The following is a 25023-nucleotide window of genomic DNA, read 5'->3' on the forward strand; positions in this document are numbered from 1 at the left end:
CGGATGTATCGGTGTTACTTTTGTATTGGCTACGGCCAATAAACCTTTGCGGAGACCGTGCTGGGTGGCCTGTGTGGCATCGGAGTCTACGCGAGAGTTTTAGGGCAGAAGACAGTACCTAGTCATGCACTGTTGCGCTGGGTGAAACTTCCCTTTCCTGATTACGCTGCGTTATGGGTAACCTTCCAAAAAAGAACGTCTGTTAGGCCTCCAATCGCGCTAAAGAGCGGAGCAAATAACTGGGCCCGTTCCTAGTCATCACAAGAATTCAGAGGCGTAACTTTCTGAAGTGTTGGCGCGTCTGGCCACCACACCCGAGCGTAACGTTACGCTGTCCAAAACCTCCCCCTTTCACCTCAGCCCTTGCGGTTTTGGTTTTGAATATCTGTTCGTACCTGTTCTCGTTCTGCAGTACATCGCTAGTTTGATTGGCGTATGTTATTTTGTTGAAAATATATAAACCCCTACATAATCACCCTAACTTCAAACCTTTTCAGTCCTCTTCCGTAGTGCTCGGCCTTGTTTTCGGATGATTTTTTACTACACGTGCAACACTTTTTGCAGTGACCTGGTGCTCTTTAGTTTGGCTCAGGTCGATGAAGGCTGGAATGAATGAATTTTCGCTTTCTCATTTGCACAATCTTTGTTTACATATTCTCGTATTGATTTCCACAGGACTTTCCGCACTCAGCAAAACAAGGCAAAACACTTTAATAACGCTATCAACACCGGCAATCAAAAAGGTGGTTCGTAGCCTAAACATGGTGGCATGAATCCATACAAAAATTCCAGTAAAGCCTTTATCGGACGGGTATAAAACAACACAAGAAACCATTCCTGTAACACACGACACACAATACCCAAACAACATGCATAGTGTAATAAGAAGTTCCACCAGCTCAGGACAGTTAGAGCACAATCTCTCCGGGGAGACCATGCGCAGGACCCGACAAAGTCAAGACATTGGTTGCAGCGAGATAAAACACATTCATCATGTGTGCCCACCTGTGTCAGTGATTTACGCCTACGTTTACCACCGACGACACGGCAAAGATCCACAGAGTTGAAAGCGCAAGACAAACCTCCCTCACGAAGGCCTCAAATACGTCATCTCAAGATGAACCGCTGCTTTCCTCTGCTAATTTCATGGGCGCAAGTGACACGTTTACTGTGCACCGGTGCACGAGAGCAAGCAGTGCGACAACCACCCACAACTGGTGTGTGAGATACGCCGCGTTGCAACGGGGCAAAACAAGACATAGCACAACAGCAGCATCCCAAGAGCGTCAGCACACCCCAGCACGTATACAATGAACCTCACCGGTCTTTCCCCTCCCCCGTAAACCACCATCACTGGACCCATCAGGTAGCCTTCATCGATCATCTCTAGCATCCTAGATATTACGACGAGGCCCGTTTGCCCACCTCCATCAGAAAGCTGTACCTGACCCGTTCACCACGCGTCAAAACATGGCGAAGACCGTTGGTGTAGCTCTACCGAAGGCCACTCGTCTACTCAGGGCTCTACGTCAGCCCTGCTTTCCCAACTCTATCTTCTTCTGGATGGCACGGACCGAGTGGAAGATGAAGGCGTCCAGAAGACTGGCCACGGTGAAGACGCCGCCGACAATGGCGCAGAGGTTAGTGGCAAAATGACCGACCGACCTGGGGGCGGAGCAGAGGCCGATCACCGCTGGTCTCTACCGGACACCACCGACCAGCGAACACCCAGCGCTCGCGACACGTGACCAGGCGGCCACGCGCTGGCAGTGCTGATGCTTTCAAAGCTGACCACCAGTGTGATGAAGCGGCAGGCTGAAGCTTATATAGAACCAAAATGGTAGTCATTTCGTGTCGACTATTTGTTTCAACAGCATGCAGTTTAGTATTACGCAAAGACAACTCACTTGACTTTTTCGCTGTACTTGACCATCAGCGGGGCAAACTCGTACACGAAGAACACGCCCGGGGCCGAGCTCCCGTCAGAAAACTCGTTCAACGCCTGAAATTGTCACAGAATGTTGAGAATGGCATATGCCCATAAATACTAGGTTGGCTCAACCGCGAATGTCTACAGGCCTGCACTCATCGCGCGCCGGCTCCCACTTTTCAATGTTTGACAACGGGGTAGACAAACATTCAACATCCTAACAACTTATCAGCTTCGTCAAGGACATCGATTTTGGCCGTCATAAGCGCCGTTGCATACTAGACGCACATGTAAAGCCTGGCTGGCCCGGCGCCCGTTACCTGCACGAAGTGTGTCTTACGATCTAATCTCAGCGGGCACATTCATCCCGGACCAACGGGGAACTCTGCTCTCGCGAACGCTCGAGACACCGGTCTTGTGTGTTTGATCACATTTGCTTTCAGGAATCGTAAGATAATTTTTTTCATATTGAAAAGTAGGTATGACTCCAGTACATGTGACACCTTACCAACGCACCAGGCACATCATCACACACAATTCATTCTCTTTGGCCCGATATCGGGACGGCCACTGAAGCTAACCGCAGTTCAATTTTCCCCCAAATACACAAACATCCATGCAACGCAAGAAGATACAAAACAAAAACGGGATACCTTACCCCTTGATTGTATCGAAATTCCGTGGCGAAAAAGCGAGACAACTAGTCCTAGTCTGTCCAACAGCATTTCCTTCACGAATTAATTCTGAAGAAAGGTTGACCATGTCCAGCTTAACATGGGTTGGCCATGTTCGTACAAATTGTTGGTCCCATTTTGAGTGCGATCTTAAGACGCTTAATTCATGGGACCCATCAATATACTTTGTTTCGATATCTTATCAATATCCATATCTCTCCATATAAGACCCCCAAAACCCGACAACGTTCATAACTGTTATTGGTTTAGAAAGAACCAAGTGAACCATTTCAAAACTGATGACACTCGGAATTTATTTCATGCAGTGACTAGCACACATTTCATTCATTTTTATGCCGTCTAAATGTAGCCAAAGAAAGCTTCTGCGCTCTCTTTAAGTTTAAAGGGAAACCATAAAAGAGCAAAAGGCCAATTGGACGTCCTGTTCCAATGATGGGTCTTTCACCAGCATAGAGTCCTTCGTCACCCCGATGCCCCGTTGCCAAGGCTGCGTCCCTGGTTGCGGAGTTTTCATTCTTGAAGTGGAACAATACCGGCAACATGCTAATATTAAACGGAATGTTCCACAGTTGAAAATATTGAAGCAAGAATCAGATATGATGAAATAAGCTCACTTAAAGCTTCTGTTATGCATTAAGTGGAAAACATTGCTCTAAACAGCAAAATGTCTCTATTTAGTAAATATGCTCCTGAATACGTCATTGTTTTATTGCGCCATCGTACCTAGAAATTGATTTCGAGCCAAAAGACGACCGTTTTATCTTGAAATTGTCTTCACATACACCAGGTATGAACGGCTCGACAACTATATGTTCTTCGCCTTGATCACCGCATAGTTAATGAGGTAGTAAGATTTAAATGACGCTCTTATGGCGTCATGAATGTCTGGGCGACCTTGAAATAGTCTGCACGAAAAGGTCTGCACACCATCGCGGGCACATACCTCAGATACTAGAGGAGTTTAGGTCCTAAGAAGAGCAGGGCTGTAAACGGCGCCGAATGATCTTCAAAATGGCTCTTTCAGTTCAAAACCGTCCACAAATGTGGAATGCCCCCTTTAAGCCGACCTTTGGCCGGATGCTACTGAATTTGTAATATTCAAGGTTTATCCGTACCCACATCCCATGCCCTTCACACGAACGCAACAGTCAACAGGTTCCACTCACCTGGTGGTAACGGGTGACGGAAAACTGGTTTGTAAACAAAGTAAAATCATCTCTTCTCTGCCACATCGTTGGGACGATCTTGACAAAATATTTGTACATAGTTCCACCTGAAACAAAAGCATGTCATGATTGTTCGGCGGTCACAGTCACGCTCACATTGGGATGCACATCGCCCAGGCGAAATCATACGTTCTGGGCGAGGCAGGTCGCCGAGAAGGAGAGAGCGGGACTGTACAGTGGTGCGTCCATTCGCGCAAGTCAGACGACAGTAGTTCCCATTTCTCCCAATAGAGGGCAGTACTGGGTAATCCCTCAGATGCTTTGTGTGATAGGTACCCTTAATATAATCCATCCATGAAAGGTTTATTGAAATAACGAGAAACAACTCCCAGATTCATAGTGAAATGTTTAACAACCACAGAACAAGGCTTTGGGGGTAAAATGGTAAAACCAGCAAATATCTCAAATCCCTTATATAGCTACTGAAAATATCATTCTATATATAATATTCTCACTCACAAAAATGCACCACTCGGTCTTGGCTTTCGCAACCACTAGTTTCTGACATACATAGGTGCTCTACAGTGCTGCTAGAAATTCTCCCTGAATCCAGAGATCTAAACTCGCAACTAGTCATCCCAGAGGCAGATGTCTGCCAACGCCACAGATAAGTGTGCACATTTATGCATACCTCTCAGATCAAGCCACCACGCACCACCGCGGGACCCTTTCGAATGACAAATCTGGCGCCGCTACCCTGGCTGCCGTCGTGCCCACTGGACCTGGACTTGCCATTGGTAATATTTGTTCGGATCCATCTGATTCAACGCATGCACTAATAAGACACATGCTTTTGATGAAGTGCTCCTGTAGTGAAAATAAAATTGAAACCACCCAGCGCTCGCGCAATGACTGCATTTCACTATTGCAATTCCACCATCTCCCATCCACAAGGGTGACGGCCTATCAACTGCTGAACGGCCCAGGAGACTCGGGACCTTCAAAGCCACTATCAAAACTGAAGGCGTTTCCAAGCCTGCCTTCACACACCACAAGCGGGATTTCTCTGACAAACACGGGCCTGTGAGCCCGTCGCCGTTCGCCATCTGACGCTAGCCTGCGACGCTGTCACCGCCCACTGCCGGCCAGTGTCAGCACCACTCCCGGGCCTCGGCCTCCAAGGCGCCCGCTTGCCCTTACATTCAGTCCACCGCCAGCCCTCCAGCTGGAAAAAAACCTCTGATGTCGTCACAGCCATGGCCCACATTGTGTCTGCAGAACATTCCATCCGTCTCACAGGACTGCAACAGTAACAATTCCTAGCATTATCATTTCTATGACGTACTTAGGTTACCGTGGTAATTGAGTTAATAGTTACCAAAGATAGCTTATTGAGTTATAACATAGACTATGTATTGACACATGTCGTCATCTGCGTAATAAGCGTCTGCGAGCGAAAAGAACTTACCTCAGCAGTTCGGTGCACTGCGGACATGTTTCAACTACAAAATTACTCAGTCACTTGACTCCACCAGAAAACAATGCTTGCAATTTCGCCAGGCATAATGATTCTGGGGATATCAGGTCTCCATCTCGCCTTTAAGTGCCCATTCGAGCCATTGTCATCAGGCGCGCCTAAACCCTGTTCATTTGCTCTTCACTCAAGACATTTTTAATATTTTTCCATTTTCAAAATAGGCAACATCACTGGGAAGACTCGACAATGGTCCAAATCTGTCACGCGCTTGATGTTTTTCCACAGTGATGCTTAGCAAAAATAGCGCAACGTGTATGGGGCTTCATTTTTTCTAAACAAAAACCAAGTTGTTTAAACGTTTGTCGACAAAGGGTAAGTCAGATAAGTAGAAACTATTCCTCAATATTGCCACAACGAATTGTGTGAATCCGATGATGATTGAAATCGCACCATGGACAGGAATATTGAAAAATCCCTGTCCGAATCGGTACTGTGACTTTCAGTAGCGTTTGTCTATTGGTCTGGGCCAATCTCACTGGCGATTTGTGTAACCAATGGTTGGGATGAAGGTGGGGGACCTCCAAATTTTGCGGTTATTTTGTCTCTTCCAATTTACCCAGGGATGCATGCTTGTCACGCCGCCCTCTTTCAAAATGACTTTCTGGTCAACTTGTTCCTTCTACAATTAAGTTGCCTATGGGACCGACCGGCACGAAACCCTTCCAAATCGTTGCACCATGGTCGAAAATACTCTTTCCAGCATACACTGATGGCGATGTCTTTTTGTGGCGATGTCTCAAGAATCGCAGTATGGGGCTATCTGCAGTAAATTTAAGAAATTCAGGACCTTTTGTGCCTTTTCATCCGACCAAAGATCACACTCTTTTAGAAAGGGAAGATTATCGACAACTGCGCATCGATTTGTGTAGATTTTTTGGGCTGACTGGCTCTGGCTCCCATAGACCAAACGGATGGGGTTGCCTGCGAACTGCTTTCGCCGGCCCCGTAAGCTTTTGGTGCCCGTTGACTTGACCCTAGGTCATAAACTTCTGCGAAGAATAAGTTATCGACAATGGCGTATTGATAGGTACAGGTTTTGGGCCAACCGGTGACATAGGCTCGGAGCACAGGGCCGTCCGCAAACTGATGCTTGACGGCTTCGGGCGTTTCTGGCGGCCTTTGACCAGGCTCAAGGTCACTATCTTTTGGAAGGGACAGTATAACGACTACGACAAATCGAAAGGCCAATGCTTTGTGTACATCGGTTACATAGGCTCGGAGCATGCGGTTGCGTGCAAACTATCTTTCCCGTTTGGAGCATTGTTGACGACCTTAGACCTGGCCTAATGTTACCACCTTCAGGACAGGGTGAGTTACCGACCAAGCGGCTTCGAATAATGGAAGTTTGGTGACAATCAGTTTCATGGGCTCGGGGCATGGGGTTGTCACCAGGTTTGGCAGTCCTTAAACCTCTCCTATTCCGCATGTTACCGGCTCCGCGTTTATCAACGTATATTGAAACACCGGTTTAATTAAGCATGGGTGCCTGAAAATACACCACGAACGAGATGCAAACAATCTAAAACTATTGGCTACCACACCACGGGTGGTTGACGAATTATGGATTGCAGGAATTCATTAGCAAATCCGATCGGTCAAATAGATCCGTAAAATCACCACCAGTTCTTACACTGGGATAAGATCGAGCACAGGAGAGTAATTTTGCAAAATAAGTTGGGAGGAAAGGCAAAACAGCAAAACATGTGTTTGCGCTACATGCACTAGATGCGTCCCAGATGCGCCGCGCTGAGTCCGTGCCCATCTACATCTTGCTGTGCTCGGTCCGCACCTGCCAGCAGGGCCATTTGTGTTTAGTCCGTACCTGCCTGCATTCCGGCGTGCTCAGCCTGTGCCTGCCTATGGGGCCTGTCGTGCTCGGTCCGTACCTGTGCGCGGGGCTGACAGTGCTCGGTCCCTTCCTGTCTGAATAGTCACCGTGAGTGTCAAGCCATGTGTGCTGCGTTCCCGAGACGTTGATGTGCGGTGCTATGTTTAATGCCAAAGTGGGTAGAATTGCAAGGGATCCAAGTTGCACAGGTAAGATGACGCAATCAAACAAGGACGCATTGAGAGGGATATTTACTAAGAAGAGTAATTCTGTTGTTTAGATCCATAACTTCCACCGAAAAGTATGCCAAAACTTATGAGCGACCGTATTTCATCATATCTGTCGCTTGTTTCGATATCTTTAAATTTTGGATAAATTTTGGAACACTCCCATTAAGGGCAGGATTGTGAACTGCCCGAATGATCTTCAATATCACTATTTCAGTCCAAAGCCGTACGAATGTGGAATACCCCCTTCCTCGTAAAAAACAAATGTGAGATCACTGCACACCGTGGAATATTCGACGACTCCTGATTCGGCGCCGGGGGCAACGGACTTTCTCCACACTTGAGGAGAAAGGGTGACAGCCCTCTCCATCCCCGCTCCGAAGTACCTGCTCCCTCTGCGCGGGCATGTTTACATCCCACGCCGATCTAATTCGAACGACTTTGCTGAATTTACGCTCGCAAAGCACATGATCCTATCATCCATCTACTTCTACCTGATTGGCTCGCGGCTTAATGCACGCACCAGAAATAATCTACCTGCTACTGGCATAAAAAGCACACTCGTACATTTTCAAGTGCGTGCTTTCGCTACTTTCAAGCTGATTGCGCACTTCATCCACTAGGCACATAATCATACAACATCGAATTCTACGCATTCGGCTCCATGTTTACATGCACCTACCTCCAAAAATTTCTTCATTATCGGCAGGAAGGCAGTCTTATGTCCCCGCCCACCAACCTCGGCAGAAGTTCTGGCGTAAACATTTTCAATTTCCATGCCAACTGCAGTGTAAGTGTTGGCTGCGTAAGCTTGCATAGCACATCATAGTATTCGAATTTAAATTCTACGCGACTGGCTGGCTGATGATGTGCACCTGGCACCCACGGTTCACTCATTATCGATAAGAAGAAAGCCGGATGTTCTGGCCCCGTCATACCCCCTACAATTCTCGTGTGTACGTTTTCACTTTTCAAGCCTTTGTGTTTCATCACTTAGCAGCACGGGTTTGCAAAACACACCATCACACTTGCCATAAATCCTACGCAATCGGCTCGCTGGTAATATGCAGCGGGGTAATAAATACCGGGAAGAACGACTTTCTGTACAAAAACAACCAGTATAAAACTGAGACACTTAATTTGCAATATATTGCAAATTCCTTCCATACCTTAGTGATCTGTTTCAGCTATCTGGTGGAACCTCAGCCAGTCTGATGAAAATGATCCTTTCTTACCGTTTCCTTCTGTATGTGGTGACTTAAGTAGACTTTTCGGTTAAAATTCGTTTAACCGGTGGTGGAAATATCTGCATTGATGGCAATAATCCAATCGATGGTGAAATGTTTATTTGAAGTATGATTGATCTCACCCGGTAGCAGTGTCCATTTTGACTATTTTAATTTATCTTTGGTAACCGGCTAAAAGGGAGCCATTTTTCGTAAACCTTGGTTCCGTCCATCCTCGCCGGCTCCGCGCGGCCTCCATTCGCGCTGCCGGCGTCGCATGTGGGCCAGTTTTCGGTGCGTGCGTAAGTGTATTCGTGAAGGGCCCCTTGTTTGACATTTTTCAGTGCATGGTCTAAAAAAATTGGCCTTTCGCAGCCTATATCTGAGAGTCTACTGCCAGTGCAACTTGAGCTTGTCAGAAAGATGTTGGTATTGCTGGCTGACCCTTGGACATTACAAGTTGCCATCGCATAAATCAAAGCAGAAACTGGTCACTGAAAGCTATAAGCAAAGCCCACTTTTAAAAAACAAAGTGCCAAAGTAACTTTGAACCTGTTCCATATGTATGTTCCCGATTTGGTTAATGTTAATCATCTTGGACAGATGGGTGTTGGCACACACCAACAGAACATTGCCAATATATGACCATGTGTTGGAAGTGTGCAAAGCCCCAATACTAACACACAAACAACACCAATGATACTGATGGATCCATCCATTCTCATGCCCATGACAAAAACAACACTCCTACCACAGCATATAGTAAACAGTCAAAATCTTGTAATTGATATATCGGTGCACTGCGTGCTCACCGACTGACCTGCTAATAATTTCCATTGTTTCCTCCTACTAGACTTAGACTGTCCCCAACCTTTTGTTTAAATCCAATTTAGTGCTGGAATGGATTAATACTACCTCCTTACTTCACCTGTTTTTTTTTGTTTGTCAGTCTGCACACTATACCTGGGTGTGGTTTCTAAAATAATGTGAATGCCAAGTGCTCAGATTTTTCAGTGCTTCAAGCTGCCTCATTTACATTTGAAGCATGCATGGTTGCATCAATAATTCCCTTTGCACATTGCAGGCATGTGCCTGGATCTCAAGGGTGTTTTAAGGATCTTTGATGATTGTCTGGTCATAACAACTAGGGGGTTCTTAGCACATGGCTGGCACATGGGTTTGTGAGTCTTTCTCACCTTTATGGGCTCTGATCTGACAAAACTGAGAAGTTATGAAGGAGATGTGACTGAAAAATTCCAGCAAGCCACACCCATGTGACCCTGGGACACTTGCTGCTTGGTGGAAACCAGCCATACTGCTCATGCTGAAAAGCATGATTCACCTTTCAATTCATTACTTGCACAAATCCAGGCTTTATCAAGGAATTGCCCCTTTTGTACATTGTCTTTCACTGATTAAAACAGCCACAATGGAGTACTATTCATAGATGTGAAGACCATGGAATGGTGCATGCCAGAGGATATTGGGGATATTAAAAATAAATAGTATCACATTACGCACTTGCAATGTTTTGTATTTCTACCTCCTCTAAGAAGCTGTTTGCATCACCAAGGCCAGTTTCTGCTTCACCAAAAAGTATCCGGCTATTGGCCATTGCTGCAACCAACCTTGTGAAAGGTGGGATGACAGAACGCCGAAATACGACCACGCAACACGTATTGGCATGTCGCTTGCTACCGCAAGCAACATGCCAACACATGCTGATGTACACAGAAGCATATCAACACGCCACCTAACAGAAGGGGAAGGAAGAATGCCATTTATTGCAAAGTGCTGCTAACCAGCGTTGGTAGCAGTGAGTGCCAGGCAAGAAATCGCGTAATTCCATATGGTGACTTCCCATGACACAGTGGTGTTTGATACCATGTTTTACATGTCTCCAAAGTTTGGCGATCCTGTTCCAGGTGAAACATGCCAGTTCCTGCGGGATATGGAGCCCAAGGGCCCAGCTGCTTTGACAGGATGAAGATGGGATTTGGAATTGGATTCTGCGTCGGCATGGCAAGCGGAGCTATTTTTGGAGGCTTTTCTGCACTGAGGTAAGAAGTCATACTTTGGGTCATACTCGTGGCCACAGCTGCCTCTGAGGTCTAGTCAGCCATCTCTGTGGTCTGGGCAGTCAGCCATCTCTGTGGTATGGGTAGTGATGGTCAGCTGTCTCTGTGGTCTGGGTGGTGATGATCAGCCATCCATGTGGTCTGGGCAACGATCGTCAGACTTCTCTGGTCAGGGCAACGACGGCCAGCCAGCTGTGTGGTCTGGGTATGGATGGCCAGCCATCTCTGTGTTCGGGGTATTGGTGTTCAGCTGTCCTGTGGCATGGACACTGAGGGTCAGCTATGCATAGCTCGCGGTATGGCAAAGTTGAGTGACATTGTTATGGCGTCATATATGCCTGGGTGATTCAAATAGTCTGCACATGTTCACGGCCGTATAGCTAAAAAACTATAGGGCTTTAGGTCTTGAGAAGGGGAGAGATGTGAACTTCACCGAATAATCTTCAAGACGACCTTCTCAGTTCAAAACCCCATCCAAATGGGGAACGCCCCCTTTAAGATTTCTTACCAAAAAACTTTGTCAGAATTGCGACAATCGCACCAGGTTTGTAGAAATCCTGACGGAAATCCCCGGGATCGTCCATCGTCATCATCACCTCGCTCGAGCAAGCCTCGATCTGCCTGCGGCCCCGCTCGTAATCATTCCCACCCTCGGCTGATTTACACCTGTTTGCTTCAGGTACGGGCTTCGTGGCCGGGAGCTGATCAACAATGTGGGCAAAGTGATGCTCCAAGGTGGTGCGGTACCTTCGGCACGTTCATGGCAATAGGCACGGGAATCCGGTGCTGAAGGATCTCGTCTACCGTGTGTATTTCACCAGAATGATTGCTGAGTCTGATCATTATTTGGAGTCGTGTTATGGAGTGCAATGTACGCAAACGTCAAGTTGTGGAATTTATAGTATAACCCCGTGTAAAATAAAGGCTTTGGGAGAAAACACTGACCTGTCTTTGAGATTTATCCTCAAGAGTCTGGAAGTATTGGACCGCCTGCATCGAACGGACATTTATCGGAACATTGATGCGCCCCGTGCGGTTCGAAGGCACATTCTAAAACAATTCAGCCCCATTTCAGCGACTGGTTAACACGCAACAGAGTTCGTGTGCAAGCATGGCCGACGGGGTGAAGGTGTCATGTGCTCAAGTGATGTTTCGCCGTCAACGTTCATGTTCCGAATTTAATTACGCGAAGAACTTGGAACGCGTGCTTGGGAATACGCAACAAGCTTTTCTTAAACGATGCTCCGAACAGAAAGTCATGCACAGAAGCCTTTTGGAATTTATGAAAAATTTCGAGTGATTCTCCACCAAACCAGTGTTCTGAAAGAAGGCTGAAACAGTCCGCATATCACCTAGGCCGTAGAAACAACTTTGTCTCGAACTGCCTTCTTTCAGATACCTAGTGACCATTGAGCCAGTGCCACACCATAGCGGAAAAAAACGGCCGTCCAATAGTACCAGTGACGGGGCGTCGCTGGGCGTTGCCACGGAATGATGTAACACTCTGTACTCATTTCGTGAAACAGCGGATGACCGCATCATTACGGTCGTCGGTTGTTTCCCGGCATTCGTTTCACAGGGCGCATAATTCGTATGGCGTCTCACAGTTTGGTGTCTTCGCATTACCGAATACCTACGTGGCGACGCCAGCCTCCTGGGGACGGTCAGGCGCTGAAGCGCGGTCCGGCCGACCAGGCGGATGCATGGCTACGACCTTTGTATGTCTTTCCACGTGCGCTCAAGCTAATTAATCTCCCACTTGACCTTCATACCTACGAATTTCGCTCCTTGCTTAGTCTTATCGACGCCACAAACGTTGTCACGCGTCGGCTTCAGCTGCGGGTGGTGATTTCAAATAAATGTACCGAACCATGGCCTTCAATATATATATATATATATATATATATATATATATATATATATATATATATATATATATATATATATATATATATATATATATATAGATGATGGCCGGATATCTGTCCTAGTTAAGACCTTTAGCCAAACACCATGGCTCATGCTAGATCAGGCATGCTTCACTGTCTAAGTTTTCGGCGGGTGGTCGCCCCATATTTCTAAAAAGATAAACCGAAGCAAAATACTATTAAAATGGCACAACCATTATGCATACCACACATAGCATATACAATTATGAAGGCAACGTTATGGGCACATTTGGTCGTTCGCATAATTATAGGTCTGGATTAGTTGAGGTCATTGAGTTGAAATGCATCCCGACAAACTAAGTTTAACCACGATTTAATGTTATGCAACTATTTTGAAAAGATGCCGAAGCGCGCGCTGAATTTGGTAAAGCAGTGCCTTAGGTACCTTACTGGAAGCCAATGGAATAGCTAGTCGTTTCATTCAGTAAGTCAATGATGCAGTGTGCCAGGGGTTACATACCACAGGATTACATACAGTGCGTGCTGGACACTAAGCTGTAGCGGTCCGCGCTGGCCGCGCGCTGCCGCTAGCCGTCGTAAAATAGTGGAATAATTGGAAAACAAGAATGGGCCTGAAATCGTAGGATTGTTCGGCACAGACACATCTACGTAAAGATATCCACAGTAATCCATAATCTCCTATATATCGGCACATCTGCGATTTTCTCGGGCATACAACTGATCGAGTGTATTTCTTGGGGCTTATCTTTGTATTATGCATGACCTGATGGGCGGACCCGAAACACAGCAAGAGTGGGTTCCACTCACTGGCCGACCCATCGAGCGTGCGGCATGACCGCGCCGCCGATGGTCAGATTACTCCACGGATGAAGGTACATGGTTGATTGTTTAAAACCATGGCCCTTCACACATTCTCTGATAATTAAATGCAAGACGCAATGTCAGTGCACCCTAGCGATGACCTGTGTTATCGACCCTCAATGTTGACAACACTTTTGAATAGCTCAACGAATGAAAAACAACTGGTCAGTCAGTCCTAACACAAATCTGAGTACAATCGCCGTTTCCAGCTGGCGTAAACCTGCGAGTCGTTTGGTCTGCATTGTGGGTACAACGCACAGCATCTTCCGTTATTCTAACAGAACTGACCGTCCCATGTACTCCTACACAGTTTACCTTGTTGCATCCAGGTGACAGTGTGCGATGGTGATTCTGACCGACCTTTTTCCGCCACGGAGCGTAGTCCGTCCAGGGGGTTCGTCTTGCCGGGGACGTTGTGCCCGAAGGAGAGGTGCCTGACCGTGTGCGTCAGGTTGAACTCGCGTGCAGAAAACGGCTGCATGTCGTGAACTGAAAGCGACCGGCGTCAGCACGGTCTTGTCCAGGCACCTGCTGTTAGCTATGTAAAATGATCCTTACGGACGTAGATGCTCCCATAACTTGCACAGGCACCCCAATTCGACGAATGGGGCATATAGCTGAGAGAGGACGATGGAGAAGAGACAGGGCTCCCACTGACTTCACAGAGCCTTGCCTGTCGGCTCCAACCCCCTTCGTCACATGCTCATGGTAAAGCCGGTCTCAGAGCTTCACTGGCATAGATCCCTGAATTGTCAGCTTGGCTCTCCTTAGAAAAATTTGACCGAAGTCCTTGTTGAAGCCCGAAACGGGTTGTGTATGGGGGAAAACACGCGAACATTAGTTGGTATGAACAAGGCGACACAAGGCAATGTGGTAAGGTAACAATAAATATTTTGACCTGAAGTTTTCTTGGTGGCAGCCCCGCTGGCTATGTCGCAACAATCTATACCGTACTGCAACGTCACGCGGCCGAGGACGTGCACAATGATGGTGCTGCGATAGAAGTGCCCTTCCTATGCAATACTTGACACCATACCGATCATCCTAAACCGCTTACCATGAATATGGCCATGCTGATAGCTGCGACCAGGGGATATGTGGAAGTTTCCGCCCACCTGCAACGTCACGGGGAGGGGGGGGGGGGGGGGGGCATTATGATACCATCACGAATGGTGGAGCACCAGGAACCATCTGTTGTCCAATTGACTGGGGCTACCAACTTCGGTTCTCATTTTTCAAGCGGGCACGCGCCAATTCAAGCTCAGTTGGTTTCCAGCTTACGACACGAGACGCTATGACCGAAGACACTACGACAACTGGATACCTGTACAGCCTAATCGACTTCCGTAGACTTATGCAAAGGCTCCATCTGTTTCACTTTAACATGGTAGCGAAAATTTAGCGTGCTGCAATGCTGGCACGGTTCGTTCCGCCCTCTGACGTCATCTGTCCTTTAGCACGGCCGCTGCCACCGGCCGCGGGTCATCGCAGTCAACGACAAAAAGGGAGCGCCTGAAGCGATTTAAACCCGTCCCGCCACGAACGAATGGATAGGAAGACAGTCGCTTTGACGAACTGAGGCATCGGAACGGACGGACGAATCTTCGCCGAGCTACTGTAGCGCGGAGCAAACACCTCGAAAAGAATGAGACAGACGTGCGTCACAAATGTCCAGCTTGTGAGCCACCTAACAAAATACAGCATTTCGGTGAATGCAATCTCCCTAAAAGGCAACGCCTTATTTTGTACTATGATTTAGTTATTGGATTGTAGAGAGCAAACGCATCGTAAAAGAGACAGATGAGCGTCATGCAATGCGCAATCTTTCATCGACTTTAAATAATTAAATACACTCCGATGAATTCAATCCCTGCAAAAGGTGGCACCCTACATGTTAACAACAGCCATTCTCAACAACCAGCAACAGCCCTCATTTCCCTTAACGTAGAACAAGTTGACGTGTAACTGCAGTGTAAACACCCAGTCTGGGATGCAAGTTTAGCAGTGAGCACCGCAACCGCCTCACAAGTCGTGGCCGAAAGTCAACAGATAAAGGGGTCGTCTGAATGGCAGCTGCAATGACAGCACTCTGTAGGAAGGCCGGCGGCAAGCAACGGGGCTTTTGTGGTGCAGCTGCACTGAAACATGTCCCTGAGAACCCAACAGGCCAAGCCGTAGTCACGTTGATGGAACTGCAGTGAAGCGCAACGTCAAATACGTGAAAAGATACTTTTGACCTATGCATTAACGCGGGCTACTTCCGATGTCGTTGACACCGCACAACTCTCGCGGCGACTGCCAGGTCAGGGCCTTGCATGCCAAGAGCCGACCTCAAAGCGTCCCCCACAGGCAAACAAACTGACCATCATCCGGAGCAGCGAAGGACTAAAAGTCCCCACTCCGGTAGTGACTTGATTGCATCAATATGACGCTGCAAGGAGCATATCAGTCAGCAGGAAATAGCACACGTGTGACTGGAAAATGGCCGTTTACTTACCCGGTTCACCTCGAGATATCCGTAGATTTGGCATCCTTCCTGCAGAGCCTTCAAATCATTTTCGTTCAGTTTCAGCCCCTTGCACTGGTCGATGCTGTTCGGGCTTGGCATAGCCCAGCCTTTCTTCATATATGCGTCTCGCACCTCCATGCATGTGTTGCAGCATCTGGAACGGACAATTATTCAAGGTATCGATAATACTGCTGCCAGCGTCAAACCTCCCTGCGGCGTTCAATGGCTTCAAGCTATGAGCCTGATCTCCTTTTCAAAGTTACACAAAACCTTTGCAATAAATGCTGCCACGATTTTCGAAAATGTTTTGCCGCTGGTGCTGTTACCGCTGAGATTACCGCTGAGAGGTATCTCGGCGCCCTGACCCCGCCCACTGCCAGGACCGCTGCGGGCTTCGTCGCTGAGATTACCGCTGAGAGGTATCTCGGCGCCCTGACCCGCCCACTGCCGGGACCGCTGCGGGCTTCGTCGCTGAGATTACCGCTGAGAGGTATCTCGGCGCCCTGACCCCGCCCACTGCCGGGACCGCTGCGGGCTTCAGCCGGGCCAGTCAGCTCCCCAGGGCTGCAGCAGCAGCTGTGGCACCTACGCTGGGGCCATAACTAGATAATCAAGATAGTCCTGTGGTCACCATATTCGTCCTCACAGCTAGTAATAGGATTCCAGGCCAAAGTCGAATGCGTTCTTTTACGGTGCATTGAAACTACGTATTTTCCGTTCCCAGCTTTTTTAACGGAACTATTTCAGACATCACCATCACAATCGTGGCACAACCTATAATGTTAAATTTTGAATTCCAACGCAGGCGATTCAAAACCTTAACAATGACCTCAAACACGACGTCCATCATATCACAGCGGTAGCTGCGCCAGGAGTGGCGGCCTTTAGACTTGAAAATGTCGGACCAATTTTCAAGGAGCAAACTAGATATATGCTTTAAAAACATCATTGGGATGACAAAAAAAGTTCTGTTAACAAGTCATAATTTCATTTCACGGCAATGGCTCAGCACCAGTGTACAGCCGTTGCTAGCACCAGTCTCAGCTTGCTGAGAAAGCGGCGATACGCTTTAAAGGAAATTCAGTTTAGCATATTTATATTGTCATGAGTGGCGGGCCGTTCCCTTACTTTCGATCATCAGATTCTGCGCCGTAGCAGCTGAGGCATTCGTCCTTGAGCGTCGTCGCGACTTCCGTGGAGTTGGCCTTTGGGCTCGCCACCGACCCAAGCTCTGAAAAGAACAGGACCTCTGTCAGGAAAAGCATTACAACTGTGCAGACACACAGTCTCAGCCCATTCCCACCCCATGGGAAAGCCCGGTATATCATGCTGGCTTTACAAAGTACTTGACACGCGTGACGAAAGTGCATGCAACGACGCGCGAGGGCTCCTCCATATCCATGCCTCTATAAACATGCATGTCACATCCATAACATAAGCGTCCCAAGGCTCAGCGAGGTCTCCATGACGCAGATTCTGTTATCTACATCTAGAGAACTCGTGCTTTATCGCATGAATGCAGTGTTGTGGGTGGCGTGATAATTTAAACCGCTAAAGGCAAACGGAATAGACGAAGAATGATATCATACATCGGCACAGCCCAGCACCTCCCGTGCAGAATAAACCTCTACCACATGTTAAACCCCAAAGGAAGCCATGGAGGATTCCGTGGCCAATTCGTACCCTGAAAGCATATGGGCAGCTCCAGGACCAGATATAAACTGATGGGCCTCTCCCAAGCTCAAGGAAAAGCTCCCTGGATGCGGTAGCATAGTTCAAATCCCCATTCGCTCCTCCCTTGTGCACATCGCTGTACCGTAATGACAGGGCCACACCGCCGATATAACTTACTGTGTTCTCGTTCTGGGTCTTCAATGGGCTTCCCCTCCAGATCCAGTTTTCGTTTGTATATGTTGTGTTCAACGTTGACTTGTGATTCCCCAGATGAGTCCATCGCGTCTATGGAGACGTCTGTAACAGATTATAGTAAGGAGAACCACAGACTGCATACACAACGGACGAGGAACACGTCACGCTTCTCTCGTCGGGAAAGATGCGTATTCCTCGGCGAATTAATGATTCAAACACTGCCCAACCACAACAAACTGCCATTCACACCAGCAAAATACTCATTCCAAGGTGAGAACTCGGCTGTGACGCATACCTGGATCACGGCTGAACTGGCCGAAACGTTGTGTGACTGTCATACTAGACGAGAACGATAGTCCGAACAATTATCATATGCGTGATATCAATACCTCGACGCATTTCTTTCGTAAAGCTGTAACAACGCAGACGGAAAATTCAAAAGATGACAAAGCATTGGGTGAAGGAACGAATTAGTCATGTCTCCATTAGTACAACGCTCGAATGGTGGTACATTCAACTACTATTTGCATGGATTGTGAGGGTTAGTATCATAACTGTGTAAACATGGTGCGATTGTTTGTCAAAGGCACGGATATGCATGGGCGCGCGCGTGGGTGCGTATGTTGTCGTTACTAAGTCGTTGACAATCGATTGTTGCGCGGCTTGTGTGGTATGGAACAAAGCAGACGACCGTGCAAGAAACGTCTATCAACAAATAGGAACACCTATTTTATCTCACCGATGGTAACCGTGAATCGGAGAGCAAACATACAAAACTCACAATTGCATCCAATATTGTGGAAGATGACATCGACGTTGATCTTCAATTTCTCTCCTCGAGTAGTATCCACGAGCAGCTCCTCGTCTTGCTCCACTGCCATGAAGTCTCGGACCTCCGAGACGAACAGCAGCAGGATGATGATGCCGCTGACCAGCGTCACTGCAATAAAAGTCACGCATACCTGAATCTTCCTTACCGCGGACGCCCTTCACTAACACCCTGCGGGGGGGGGGGGGGGCATTTGATAGAAGCGGGCCTCCTCTTCGCTTCTTTTCACGCATCTCTTAGACAAAAAGTAAGTTATGGGTGCCACATGACCATTGTAGTCGGTGCACCCCAAAGCCCAAATAATCATCATCATATAATTTGGGCCCCCACAATATCTCTCCATTGCGGACACTGTAGTGACATGCCGGCATGCGGCGTGTTACGGAAACGCTGCCCGACTCGCACCCCTCACGCCTGCTCACGTGCACTTTCCCGCGTTTTGCGAGTCCCGATTTGCCATAGTTGGCTTGAAACGGTCTCCGGAACAGTGGCGTTTTAAGGGAACTACAACCAACGACATGAATCGCATTATAAAAGTTTTCTTAAACTAAAATTGCGAATTTCTTCGTCATGCCCCGGCATTGTTCCTTGTCCAAACCTCGCGGGGTTGTCATGCCAGCTGACCCGTGCTGAAATGCTAAGGGCATTGAGGCTCGAGGTCTTACGGTCACGGTCACGTCTTGTTGAGTCCTTACCGAACGCCTTCGAAGTTGTAAGCATCTAAGTCACAGCCATCTCATTTCCGACATGTGCTCACGCAGAACCGCCCTGGATCAGTCGTTCGAAAAATCCAGCTGCAGCGAGATCGTGCACTGGCTGATGGCGTGATCGTCCGGATCGTAAAGTACGCTTCCAGAATGTACACTCGTTGTCATCATTACTTCAACACGAGTTCCCACTTTTCAAAGAAAGCAGCCAGGATAGGGGCTGTGTTACTTACCTGAGGCACCTCCGCATGTTTTTATTCTGAAATCTTCCAACGGCTTTGGATAAGCATCAAAATTCCTCAACTTGTCCAGCAATGACTTGATGCCCATGTTGCTGAAGGCCACATACAGCGTGAAAACCGTCCTCAAAGTTCGGTGGGCAAAATAAAACAAGACAGGGCTGCAAGCACAAACAAAGTAGTCATGTAGTCTAACAACCCCAAAAACGTAAAAGTGGCATATCAAGTATTCGTTCGTTATTTGGTCGTCAAAGTGCACCGCGACAGCAAACACAAAGACGAAATAATGAGCAGCAACGTAAGTACCGTAAAAATTATCAACAGCAGCAAACAATCCATGTAGTGATAAGCGAAGGGCGATGAAACAAACATAACGAAACATATGAACAGTGCTAAAACGCATTACGTCCGTAAGCGTTGGTACCGTCATTGCTGGAGCACGCAGCAAAAACTCACTCATTCCTCTATCCATCATGCTTACAACTCCATCCTCCATCCATCATGCTGACAGCTCCATCCTCCATCCATCATGCAATGTAAGAATTATTGTCTCCAGAAGGCGCACATTCCTACCACAAGCACCCACCACATTACGAAATGTGTGAAGCGGTCCTATTGAATCGAACCTTTAGGAACGGCCAGACTACCGACGCAGATACCCAAAACCAGACTGCGCCCAGGTTCAGGCCCACCTAGAAAAGTAGGCGTTAACACCGCCACCCAGCAAGATCCCCCCCCCCCCCCCCCGAATACTGCAACAACGAGGCCGACCACAGACACGACAGTCGACACTAGTCCGAGAGCCCGCCGCCATCGCCGCTGGTGCCATCCCTTCGGCCGACTCCGGTCTCGCCAGTGCCACTGCGCTCCGGGACATGCAGGAGCCGTGAATGCAGCCGGGTCCAGCCCGGATTGGTAGGTCTGTCCGGCGTCCAAAGAACGCACACACATGGGCCTACAACGGCCGTGACAAGGACCACAGGCAGTGGTGTGGCAGCTTCAGAAGGCGCAAACCCAACCTGGCTCCGCCCATCTTTCACTGCACGTGAAGGCATGTGCACAGAAACTGCATGTTCATGCTGACTTCGAGCAACCTATCCTGTCCACTAGTCTTCCTGGCAGCACAAGCAAGAGCAGGTTCCAAAACAGTGGCATCCGCCGGGCAGTGGAAACACTGTCGACAACGATGTGGATGCACGTAGCCCGAGGTGGGGCCCACGCCAGCCAGAGCCCAGGCTGATGACGAAGACTAATGGGCGATCCTTGCCGGTCTGACCGTTCCTGACTGGCCGGATCGCAACAGCCGGAGTCGACACTGGGCAGGACAGTGACTGCTGGGAGATCCTTCCCAGCCTAATCGTCCCCAACACCGAGAATCACGCCTACACCCGTGCAACGGCAGCGTGCAAAAGCGTGAAAACCTGCACCACCTACACCTGTTCCGGCAACGGCAACGATCCAAATCGGGAAAAGGAATGAGGAGACCGTCTCATTCACTTAACAGTGGTCTGGAACGCATTCAGACGCCAACCAAGTGAGCCATAACGAGCTGGATGGATGACCCCATGACCCTGGAGAAGAGCACCAACGTACTAGTACCTATCTCCAAACGTAGAGTTGGTCAAACACAGCATACCACTCGGCACTGGGACAGGGCGCCGACCGTCATTGTGGAACAACGCGAGTAAATGGGCGCTGACGTATGCAAAGCGCGCCACATGAACGACAGCGCGAACCCGTGCGGATATGCGCTATCCGGAGGATCAGACTACTGCAGGTCGAGTAGATCCGCAGGACAAAACGGAAAAGCTCGGACCAAAACATCGCAGATGTATATGGTGCCAGATGCGGATATGTGGTCCCTCAACACGATGATGAACAGATGCCACGGACAGCTACAGCCGGCCACCAACATCGAGAGACCGACTCTGCAGTGACTCCCGGTTCTAAGAAAACGTGCGGCGGATCACAGTGTGAAGGCCTAGCTTATCTGCCTGGCATATGTCCGCGTCACCCATCGATCCAAGACCACGATCACCGACCGCTTTGCCAAGAACTGGACTACGTGAGAAGCGGCACCATGCAGGTGTGACGGTGACCGAGGTTCCCTTCGCCCGCCATTAACTTGCTGTGAGTTGCGACTGCCACACCATCTCGAAATTCAAGACAGGACGAGGCACACGTGATGACGGCCTCGATATCATCCACAGGCCAGTTCTACCCACAGAGAACTTCATGATGTCCTTGCAAAGTGCTAGAGGGAGAATTAAGTCACAACAACATGGGGGACAGCACAGCTGATCACCAATCTACAGGAATGGAAGCTTCTCTATAAAACTGAGAGGCACAGATTATCAGCATCTTCCCACTTGTGCATTGAGCCTGCAGAGAGGCTTCAACAGGCCTGCAGCAGTACCAAACAAACTCAGGCAAGCTGAATGGGAATGGGAATATGATAAAGGGTATGTTTTAACCTTGTACCACAAAGCTGGGTGGTAATCACCATGATTTCACCTGGAATAATCCCTGCTGATGGAAATACAAGTGGAAAAGAAGTGACCAATGAGAATAAATATGCTGAGGGGTATATTAGATGTACAGAAATTGACACACACCCAGTGATACAATAAACACAACTTTCTGATGATACACTTCTATACAAAGTCAAAAAGGTTGTTTTTCCTTTTCTCTATCTGCAGGCTCCTGAGGCTCTTGAACTTCCTACAATATCCCACCTGCACAATTTATCATGATGATTATTTACAACATGATTGAGGTGGTTTACCAAGCACCCATTCCTCAATTTAAGCTCTATGATATGGGCATTTCACCAGTCATATCTGGATGAGAGCAAAAGAAAGGGGCAAACCAGGATCATTCATTATAAACAGAGACATGCCTGGGAGTGATATCTTTGAGGCAACCAGTAATCATTTTTGTCTCTCTTCCATTCTTCTTTTGATAATATGTACAAAAAGTCCTGGTGGTGACCCCATACAAAAGGCTGCATGCCTGCACTGGGCACTATAATCCTCAGTCCTGTGCTTCTGATTGAGGTGCAGCCCAACAATCTCATTATGAACCACAGTTTCTGAAAAATTAGCCTTGCACCCCCAGTATACAGACATTGTGATGTACATCCAGCACCCAGCTTGTGGTGGTTCTTGATTTTTTTCATTTACAGCCTCAAAATCTTTGACTCATTCTTATATACTGCAAATATGTATAGTGAAGTGTCTTAATGCAAAGCATGTGATCACAATATCTTCTTTTGATGTATTGATTTGGACCCCTCCCTTGAACATAACAGTGTGAGTCACTAGCTGTTTAAAGATGTAAATTTCATCATCAGGAAAATCTTGGACATCCCTGCAGACCAGTCATCAAATCATTGGTCCCTGCTATACGCAGGACAATGGGCTAGTCGGTTTCAAGCAGGATCAGCCTGCCCTAAACATCTTGTCAGAGGGTCCACTGACTGCAGGCTTGAATGAATGGTCAGACATAGTTTCTCCAACATGTATCCTTCTACAATCAAACTACAATGACCAAGACTGAGGTGAGCTAATCTACCTGCACTGCATCACTGTGGGTGGGTGTGTTCCATGTGCACATGCATGCCAAGCTCCTAGCTACATACATGTGCAAGGTACTTGCCAATCACAATTCACAAGCCAGAAGCATGCTCCATCATTGCTGCAGTGCACAGAAAACAACATGGATTATTTTTGGCATGGGGGTTAGCAGGAATGATGATTTCCAACAAAATGTTGTGGATGCAAGCACCAGTTTTGGATCCCCTCCTTTAATCATTGTGCACAATGCCATCTTACACTGCAATATTAGATTGTTCATGCACTGGTGCTGTTTCAAGACATGCAAAATGATAGATGATCATAAAACAGGAATACTTTTGGGACATCATATATCCTTGAAACATAACAATTGCAATAATGATGACAGATGTCAAATGCTGTTGTTACTGATGGCACAGATGCTAAGGCAATGGGCTGCAAGGGATTTGGCTGGGAGGTTGGTCAGGGTGGTCACAGGGTAGGTTAGGTTAAGTTAGGTTAGGTTAGATTAGCTTAGACTCTGATTCTTTTTTCCTATTTCCTCAAAAGGCCATTTTCATGGAGGATTTTCAAGCAGATTACACCACCATAGCAATGGTGTCAGCAGCCAGTCAGGAGTATTGTTTTTCTTAGGTGCTTGGACAAAACCTACAGTAATAATCGAAGTGTGAAGGCAAGAGTGCAAATGTACCTGTTTTATGATAATCTACATTTGCTGCCACACTGATAACAATTTATGTGCAATGCTCTTATCACATGAGGTATCTGTCTACTTATACCCCCTTCCATTTAACAACAAAGACAAAATGCTCAGTTTCTCGGATGTTGGGAACAAAGGTGCATCCCAAATCAACTGCAAAATTAAACCATTTCTCAACTGCAGCAAGGCCGACCGGCTCGTGAACTTTTCACACACACAACGTAGGTGAAAAATACGGACAACCTGAGCAGATAGTAGTGTGCCAGGCAGAAACCACTGGTAGTGGTGCTGGGGGCTAAACTGAATCCGGTTAACCTTCCAAAGTGTGGATATTCGGGATAAATGGGTTAAAAAACATTAGTCCACCAAGCACCACCCACGCACGCAGCACGACCTTGCATTATAGTAGCATTTACCAATATGACTTGGCAGCATTTTGGTAGCATTTTGATACAGTCGGCGAGAACTCAGAGGTTTATCTTGAGATATGTCGCCAGAAAAAGGATGCTGGCTGAACCATTGTAAAATGAAGAGCGCCGGCGATTTGTTTCTTACAATCATTCAACGCATGTTTTTTCAGTTTATTTACTATAAATGTAAGGCAGAAGTAATTTCGCGGTAGCGTCTGGCTTATACTCCAGTTAAAAAGGTGAGCCTCAATAATAAATGGGCCATGTCCGGCGTTTTTTTGGGAGGGGGACTTTCACTATCAGGGGGCCCTTTGTCAACCCTTCGGCCCCCTTGCCAAACCTCTGGCTGCGCCCCTGCGCAGACGCCATTACTCACATTGGAGTTGCGTTCTGAGAGCGAGTCGGTGACTGACGTTGAGTTTCATCCATACCTACACATCCAGGGGCGTAGCCAGGTGGTGGGGAGGGGAGGCACAGGGGACATACCTTCCCGGTAGACCCTGAGCGGCCTTCAGGACCCTGGACACAGCGTACTGGCGGCCCGATTGGAGGGCCCGAAGGACTGGCCGGGGAACGACCCGAGGGCGAAAGCCTGACCCTCAAAGATCTACCAAAAGGGCTCGTCGCGCCTGTCGGGGTCCCCTGGACTACAAAGGCCTCTATTTGGGTCCGAGACCACCAATGTTGATCAGTTGCCTCGGATTGGTTTGGATGCTGGGGTCCCATT

The 25023-nt window shown here is 47.9% G+C and overlaps 1 protein-coding gene and 1 long non-coding RNA gene across 5 annotated transcripts; one reads left to right on the forward strand and one right to left on the reverse strand.

The window, feature by feature from the left end:
• Positions 1-786: 786 nt before the first annotated feature.
• LOC119100742 (endoplasmic reticulum-Golgi intermediate compartment protein 3) lies at positions 787-24257 on the reverse strand. Of its 4 annotated transcripts, none has more exons than XM_037223849.1 (11): positions 24130-24257; positions 19606-19772; positions 18618-18776; positions 17819-17938; positions 17096-17198; positions 15956-16121; positions 14516-14573; positions 13819-13947; positions 3792-3898; positions 1908-2002; positions 787-1665 (listed from the first exon to the last, which is right to left on the reverse strand). In XM_037223849.1, exons 2-11 carry the CDS (start codon positions 19700-19702, stop codon positions 1530-1532), a joined length of 1170 nt encoding a protein of 389 aa, XP_037079744.1. In that variant the 5' UTR covers positions 19703-19772; positions 24130-24257; the 3' UTR covers positions 787-1529. The 4 variants fall into 4 exon arrangements, with proteins under 4 accessions (XP_037079744.1, XP_037079745.1, XP_037079747.1 ...); XM_037223850.1 differs by having other exon boundaries at positions 24127-24257; XM_037223852.1 differs by having other exon boundaries at positions 24202-24220.
• LOC119100743 (uncharacterized) lies at positions 10535-11631 on the forward strand. The gene is made up of 2 exons (XR_005094454.1): positions 10535-10669; positions 11367-11631. It is a non-coding gene; the product is annotated as an uncharacterized LOC119100743 (long non-coding RNA).
• Positions 24258-25023: the final 766 nt, after the last annotated feature.

This window comes from Pollicipes pollicipes, unplaced genomic scaffold (genome assembly GCF_011947565.3).
Source record: "Pollicipes pollicipes isolate AB1234 unplaced genomic scaffold, Ppol_2.1 Scaffold_4881;HRSCAF=5763_pilon_pilon_pilon, whole genome shotgun sequence".
In the NCBI taxonomy this organism is placed as follows: Eukaryota; Metazoa; Arthropoda; class Thecostraca; order Pollicipedomorpha; family Pollicipedidae; genus Pollicipes; species Pollicipes pollicipes.